Source organism: Haematobia irritans, chromosome 4, assembly GCF_050003625.1.
Source record: "Haematobia irritans isolate KBUSLIRL chromosome 4, ASM5000362v1, whole genome shotgun sequence".
Classification (NCBI taxonomy): Eukaryota; Metazoa; Arthropoda; class Insecta; order Diptera; family Muscidae; genus Haematobia; species Haematobia irritans.
In genome coordinates, this window is record NC_134400.1 from 64,714,325 (window position 1) to 64,722,660 (window position 8,336).

General features: G+C 38.6%; 1 protein-coding gene across 1 annotated transcript; it reads right to left on the reverse strand.

The window, feature by feature from the left end:
* On the reverse strand, positions 1 to 4,947 carry LOC142235483 (uncharacterized). The gene is made up of 5 exons (XM_075306735.1): positions 4,237 to 4,947; positions 4,100 to 4,157; positions 3,977 to 4,023; positions 3,511 to 3,904; positions 1 to 3,431 (listed from the first exon to the last, which is right to left on the reverse strand). Exons 1-5 carry the CDS (start codon positions 4,945 to 4,947, stop codon positions 1 to 3), a joined length of 4,641 nt encoding a protein of 1,546 aa, XP_075162850.1.
* Positions 4,948 to 8,336: the final 3,389 nt, after the last annotated feature.

Below are 8,336 nucleotides of genomic sequence, written 5' to 3' on the forward strand. Positions count from 1 at the left end.
TTACTCGCCGATAGTGACATCCTCTCCCCCGTGAGTCGATTCCGTAGGTTGAGATTTACCACTTTCTTCTACGTCTAATACAGCTAACTTGTTTACTGGCCTCCTGAGGACTCCGTTTGCCGTGCGAATTTCGGCCGATCTAGCAACCCCATCCTTTCCATGAATAAGGTGGACCACACGACCTCTCCTCCACTTCGACCTAGGCTCATTATCATCGCAGACAAGCACGAGGCAGCCAATATGAATGGGTTTGGCTGGACGAAACCATTTCGATCGTCTTGTCAACTCTGGGAGATACTCCTTAATCCATCGCTTCCACAATCCATTTTTAAAATTCTGTAACAGTCTCCATTGTTTTCGAGAGGAACAGGCTCGGTGATCATATTCTCCCGGAGTTTGCGTCGAGTTGATACATCCAAGGAGAAAATGGTTAGGGGTTAATGGTTCTGGCTCATCTGGAGTTACAGGCAGGTGCGTCAATGGCCTCGAATTGATAATGTTTTCCGTTTCCACGAGGAGGGAATATAGCGTGTCTATACGTGGTGAATGTTCTTTCAATACGACCCCTAGAGATCGTTTTACTGACTGCACTAAGCGTTCCCATGACCCTCCTGCCGACGGATTGGATGGGGTATTGAATTTCCATTTTATTCCTAATGGCACAAGTTTAGACTGCATAACTCCATGGTCTAGAAATCCCACCTCACCTGATAACTCCTTAGAAAGACCAACAAAGTTAGTACCATTATCACTCCGGATTTGTATAGGTACCCCTCTTCTTTTAATGAAGTTTCTGATACATAGTATACAGGCGTCACTAGAGAGATCCGTAGCTATTTCTAAATGCACTGCTCTGATTGTTAAGCATGTGAACAATGCGGCCCATCTCTTCTCACGTTGCCGCCTGATTGTTACATCTAAGGGCCCAAAATAGTCCAAGCCCACGTAGCTAAAAGGCCGTATGTTTGGTGTTACCCGATCCACAGGAAGTTGGCCCATTATTGGCTGTTGTGGCGCCGCCTTTCTAATCTTACATTTGGTGCATTTCGATGTTACCTTATTAACGGCCGACCGAAGGGCTGGAACCCAATACCTTTGCCTGATCTCATTAATTACAGTACTGTTGTTTCCATGATGAAATTGGCAGTGATACCAATTTATCATGATATGGGTGAAATTGTGGTTTTTGGGAAGGATACATGGCTTTCGTGCTTCATACGTTATCGCGACTGCATTATCCAATCGTCCTTGTACACGCATTAACCCTTCTTCATCCAGAAATGGGCATAAAGATTTTATATCACTTGATCTGTCAACTAGCAATCTCTTTTCCAGGCATTTGTATTCCAAGTGGAAAGATGACTTCTGGACAAGACGGCATAATATCTTTTCAGCCCAATTCTCTTCTTCAATTTTGAGGTCGCCTCTTATCTTCGTCTTCGAAACATTAGCATTATTAATGAACCGAAGGGCCCATGCCTTAGATCTTTTGAGTCTTCTAAAGTTGGAGAACCGAGAAAAATCAACAATTAGACCGTCCTCTGCGACTGCAGTCAGCACATAGTATTTTGATCTCAACTCTGAAGAATCATGCTCATTGTCGACTATTTCCATAATTGGCCAAGTATTTTCTGGTTCTAGTAGAAAGGAGGGTCCATTTTTCCAACGATTTTCGGGATTATATGTTTTCAACGGCCGAGTGGCCTCATCGGCTGGATTCATTGTTCCTGGTACCCATTTCCATTCATCTGGCACAGAACCTTTCAGTATTTCACCTACACGGTTCGCAACATATTGCTTATATTTCCTGGCATCCGACTGAATCCACCTTAGTACAGTATTAGAATCTGTCCAGTATTGAACGCGTGTTACTTTCTTTTTTTGAGATTCAAATATATGATCTTTAAGGCGGACTGCGAACATTGCTGCTTGAAGCTCTAAGCGAGGAACGGATTTGTATTTAGTTGGGGCAACAAATGTCTTTCCACAAATAAACAATACATTGTATCCATCATTTTTCTTTATACGCCAATATGCGACAACAGCCATCGCTAGTTCGCTAGCATCGCTAAAGATATGTAATTCTTTATTAAAATCATGACAGTAGCATCTTGGTATTCTAAAGTCCTTTACCTTTTTCATTTCACGCCACCAATCAATCCACCTATCATACAGCTCATCAGGGAGATAATCATCCCACCCCATACCAAACCTCCATAATGACTGCATGAATATTTTCCCCGTCACCGTGATATTAGCCACAAATCCAAACGGATCGAATGTAGACATAACAATGCTTAATGCTTCTCTTTTGGTCGGTTTCCTCCGTAGTTCAACTACATCACTAGCCGCACGATGGTATTTCAAAATAAAGATGAACTCCTCAGTGGAAGGGTTCCATTGCAGGCCCAGAATTCTTTCCACTTTGTCGCCCGATACATCCACCATAGCGACCGGCGACTCTTCAAAGTTTTGCATGACCTGTTCGGAATTGGACACTATTTTGCATAATTCGAAACCTTCTTTTTTATGAATATTTTGGACTTCCTTGACGATTGCTATAGCTTCAGAATCGGAAGGGAAACAGTCCACGTAGTCGTCCACGTAGTGACGATCTATAATCGCGCTCATAACACGAGTGTTTCCGCAGCAAAATCTTTTGGCATTCTCGTTTTTAATATGCTGAGCAATTGTAGGTGAACATGCGGCCCCAAAAATCAATCTTTTCATAACACATTGCAGTACCGTGTTTTTATCATTTTCACTTTTCCATAAAAATCTCTGGGCATTTATGTCTTCATCTCTAATTGCAACCTGTAAAAACATTTCACGTATATCGCCGCATACCGCAACTGGAAATTCTCTAAATTTATACAATACTGATATGAGCGAGTTGTTTAGATTGGGTCCAGTCAACAATCTGTCGTTCAACGATACACCATGAGCTTTGGCTGCTGCATCAAAGACTATCCGAATTTTGCCTTTATTGGGATTTCTGACAGCAAAGTGTGGTAAAAAGAATGTTTTTGGCGAAATTTGTGTTTCGACGCCAGATAGCCCTTTCGCGTATCCCTTCCTAAACAAATCGTCGATCCTTTCATTATACTCTTCCTCAAAGGCTTTGTCTTTCTTAAATTTCCTTTGAAGAATGTCATATCGATTCAATGCCATCTGGTAACTCGAAGGGAAGTCAATGTTATCGAATTTCCATAACAAACTACACTCGTATCGATCACCCACATATTTTGTTGTAGCACGCATAATTTCTATGGCCCTTTCATGGTGTTTTGGAACGACGGGTTTAGTATTTAATTTTACACCACAGGATTCTACTTCGAAGTACTTCTCCATCATTTCTTTCATTTGATCGTCAGCTGTGTTCGACTCTATTACATTGGTGCAACAAACCATTTTAGTATCTTTGTTTGTTTCTTCCAGTGGGCCATATAAAATGTAAACTCGGGGTTGTAGTAACCCCGAGTTTACATTTTATAACGAATGGTCCACTACCTGTATTTGTTGGAATCTCTATTGGCACAGTTAAATATGCGTGCGCAATACTAATTATCATTTTGGGTTTCGCAGCAACGTAATCAATAATTGACATATTTTTTAAAGTGGAATACTTTTCTACCAGCTGGTGTTTCAAAATGCTCTGCGTAGGTAATTCCAAATTATTTATGAGATATACTTTTCTCATGTTATATTTTTCGTTTGTATTATCATGTGGGCTGATTACTACATCAATGACTTCAGTTCTTTCCGATATAGACTTGCTATTAAGCCACTGCAATTTGAGCGTATCAGGTTTTCCCTTTATACCTAATTGTCGGGCTACTTCCCAGTCTAGCATAGTTGCATTTGCTCCATCGTCTATGAAAGCGTATATCGAAACTTCTTTTTCCTGGTGGTATAATTTAATAGGGATGATCTGAAATAATACATCTACATTATGTTTGTCGACGTGGCAACTCACTCTTTCGTCGGGGCAGTGCGCATTTTCCTCAGTTTGGTTTGTTTCATCTTTAGGCAATAAGCGGTTATGTTTGCGAGATCATTGGTTTATACCGCAAACATTTTTTGCGAAGCACGAATTTACTTGGTGATATTGTTTTAAACAACAGAAACACAACCGTAGCTCCTTCACTTTTTTCCACCTTTCATCAACATTCATACCTTGGAACAAATCGCACTCGTGTAGATACCCACAGCCACCTTGACATATCAAACATTTACTTCGGATACACTAACCATAGCATACTTATTTCCCTTTTGCGCAGAATTAAATTGTTGCCGTCTACCAGCTGCTTCTGTTGAAGTGCTCGGTAATGCATCTGATACCATATTAGCAAGTCTTCTCATGCTGTTTAGCCATACACTAAATTCCAGAATTGTGGGTGCAGTCGTCAAAGTAAAACAATTCTCAGCCCATTGCATTTGTTTACTTTGTGGTAGTTTGGACACTGATTCGCTTAGCAATGAGGGGTTTGACAAGTGATGATTGCCTTCAACTGATTTCAAAAACATTGCCATATTATTTACTTTGTTTGCAAATGTTACTATCTGATCTAATCTTCCTTCTAAAACTGGCTGGCACATTCTGACTTTCTGAATTTGGCTTTTGATTAATACTTCGGGGCGGCCGTATGTTTCTTTTAATATCTCAATTATAGCTTTCACATTCTTTGAACTGGACAGCAGTGACTCAACCGTTTCGCGCGCTGCACCCTGTATTGCTTCCCGTATACGAATGATATTTTGCAGTTCTGTATATTCAAACTCAGCTGTCGTGGCTCTAAAAATCCTCATAAAATATCTGCCAGGTTTCGGGATGGCCTTCAAATTTAGGTAAGGGGTATATTTTCTTGGCTGCGATAGGGTGACTGCATTGACTGTGGAATGAAGAATTGGTATTGGACTCACCTGGGATGCGTTCTTCTCCGGCATTGTTTTGTGGCTGCATATTTTCGGATGTGGAATTTGCGGTTTGAGCTGACTGGAATTCCTGCCTTAAGGTGGGTACTATGTTTGTTGGCACGAAAAAAACTTCACTTAACCATTCTTTCGCGTTGAAAAATGAGAGTGTTGACAATACATTTCGAATGAAGAAAACAGCTATTTTGGAGCTATTCCGCGTTTATTTCTCCGCAATTTAATTGACAACATCGCCAAATGTCATACTATTTTTACTTATACATACGCAGCAGCTGATTGTTTACATACACGCATTCATGATAATTGTTTTGAAAAGTGTTTTTCTACCAGTTTTTGGATTGTTTTGCTAAAAAATCTCATACAGCACTGGACACTAATAATTGTTAAGAATAAAGCTCCAGCCGCTCTACTCCTGGTGTCTTACCACATTCTGCAACAGCTTTTACAACATGTGGTACATTGTCTTCTTCAGCTTTTCCAAATGGATACCGTCAATTTGTAACGCACATCAAAAAAACATATAATTCCTGTGTTATGCAATCTTTTACATCATCCGCAGCAATGGGTTCATAATTCGTTCAGCAACAAATTTAATTCGTTGGTGTCCACAATATCTACATAATCGCATTGCATTAACAGTGGACAAGAGTGTACTTATGCACATGCTGTTGCCGCCTCACTAGCAATTTCAACTCCAGTGGTCACCACCACAGTTCCCACAAAGGATAATAACGCCATTTCATTTGCCAATATTGTTACATCGGGGGGAACAACCAACTTAAGCCCATAACTCAAGTTCAAGGGTAGTTCCTAAGCCAAAGTCACTGTTCCCGACTTATATTTCGTCACAAAGGGATGTTAGTGTTCTATACCAGACTCTTCGTTGACTGAAATTAATACATTGAGAAGCAATTGGCTGGTTTACTGAAGGATGTTATACTCTCCCAATGTATAAGTTCCAATAACTATTTCAGTCACGTTATGAAATTCAACCAGTGTTTCGAATTGATAAAATGCAAGAATGCCGCTAACTGAAATTTAAAAGCCACAACGAAATTAAATCGTTTCATTCCAGCCTATCGCAATCATTTTGGACAAATCATGAATACAAGAAAATTATTTTGCTATTTAAATAAAAATTATTTAATTATTTACTATAAACATTTATTTTGGATATAACTTTGTTCAGAAAAATTTACTAATTTTATATTAAAAAGTATAAAACGTATAAGACCACCCAATTACCTATACCCCGGTATATAAAAATAAGACAAGTTCGATTATAATTTTATTATGAGTTTTTATTAATTTGTACATTTATACACTAATTAAAGACCCTAGAACACAATGTTTTCTTTTCTGGATTATCAGCTTTCTTTCATTAATATTGTTATATTTAAAAATTTTTAATTATCATTTCTCATATTTAGCTTTCATGTTGTTTCCATTAAAAATTAAAATTGCATTAACATTTCTTTTGTTCAGTTCTCATTCATTTACGCCTCTTACACACAAAAAACGAGCTCGCTTAACAAATAGAAAAGGGAGCAATTACGATTCAATACAATTCATTTCTTTGTAAAAAATGGGTGTTGAATGTAGAAGCACTGGGTTTACAGAGATAAGACGAAATCGTTTTTAAGCATATTTTAAAAAAGAAATCTTCATCGATTACATCTGCAGTATTAAGACAATTAGCTTCTTCTACTTCTTCGTGTTCTGTGCAAACATTATGTTGCATAACATTAGTCAATTCTAAATTAGCAGGGGATGATTATAAATGGTGGCCTGGTTGTATCTCTACAATATGACGCTGATGGAATGCTATTGTTGCTGATGGCTGAAGCGATGATGGTACTGTTGTAATAGGCGGAGTTTCCAACGGGCACCGGTGGCCGATTGGAAACTCCTAGAAGACATTCCTTGGACCACTCACTACTTGAGCGGCCGTTGTATTTGGTTGTTGCAATACAATATTTGCGGTCACAGCCACTGTGGTCGTGGCAGGTGTTGAGGGTGCTATGTTGGAGTTGTTCACTGTAGCTGATGTAGTGGCTGCAATTGTGGGTGTCAGGGCAGATGCTACTGTGGCAGAAACGGCTACAGAACCAGATGCTGTTATATATGTTATATACATATAGCACTCCGTTATTTTTATTTCGTCAATCGAATTGAATTTTTAAATAACAACGCGAACCACTTTTGTATTCTAATTTAACACAAATCATTTGAATAAATCAATTATTTCTTAATTCACATTACAAATGGCGCCATGTTTTGAAACTAACTAATCTCAACATATGGAAGGATTTAAAGCCGACCTAATTAGGGACTATGCACTTTATGTCAGTTTTTCAACTCGAAAAAAAAAACAAAGTACCACAAATGAAAAAATATTTCGGTAGTTTTTCGCATTTTTGGTTTTGTATGGGATTTCGCTTCGGAAACCGAACATAGTACCTACCTTTAGCTCAATTATCGAGCTTCTCGTCTGGTTATTATTTGCCACAATCAAGCTATGTAGTGCTGTCATCTGTCGCTGAAACTCCCTCTGCATTTCCAATATTTGTTTTGATACATCTACCTGTGACACTTTCTGTGGTGTGTTGGAGTTCTGCGTTTCCATAATTTGTTTTGATCCATCTGTCTGCGACACCTTTTGTGGAGCAATGGCGTTCTGATTTTGAGCTGCATTCTTTGGCGTATTGGGCTTCGAATTTACTATTTGCTGTGGCTCCATGATTAGTCTGGCTGGTGGAATGTCTTTATATTTCCTTTCGCTTCTTCTAACGGTCGTAGATTCGTTCATACATACATAAGTATGGATGCCCTTGATGTATGTATATAATCCAATTCTAACTGTTTCTACTGTATGTGCAGTAGCGACGTTCGAAGAATATCATAATTGGCGGCAGAAATGGCGTTGCACAATGTCTCCCACTTCGTACAATAAATGGCGGCTGAATAATGCAACGTTATTGGCGAGTCGATTAAAGAATAAAATTTGTCACCTTCGAGTTGTTTTCCGACAAGAAAAAACAAGTGGACGGCGAGTACTTTAGGCTTGGTTTATTCTCTATTAAATACAAATACATTAAATTTATTTCTTAAACAAAAATAGAATATTTACTTAGTCGGTTAACACACTCCTTCCAACTCAAGGCACAATCTGCTTCTGAGAACATTAATGATTACTCTTACAAATGATCACTTCCATTACCTCAGTTGACAGTTGATAAATTACAGTGTTTACAACTCAATTCATGACAAAGTACGTTACTCGCCGATATTGACACAAATACTATAGATATTCATAAAATATTGTTTTAATTTTGTTATGATAGCCTCTAAGTTAATCTTTTTATTTGTTTCAGCCAAACTAAAACATGTTTTAGTGTAAT

Coding starts and splice junctions, on each gene's coding strand:
- LOC142235483 (XM_075306735.1), bottom strand. CDS start 4,947: ATGCCGGAGAAGAACGCATCCCAGGTGAGTCCAATACCAATTCTTCAT. Junction 4,158..4,236: donor CTATGGTTAGTGTATCCGAA/GTAAATGTTTGA, acceptor TGTTGATGAAAG/GTGGAAAAAAGTGAAGGAGC. Junction 3,905..3,976: donor CGCACTGCCCCGACGAAAGA/GTGAGTTGCCAC, acceptor TTATACCACCAG/GAAAAAGAAGTTTCGATATA.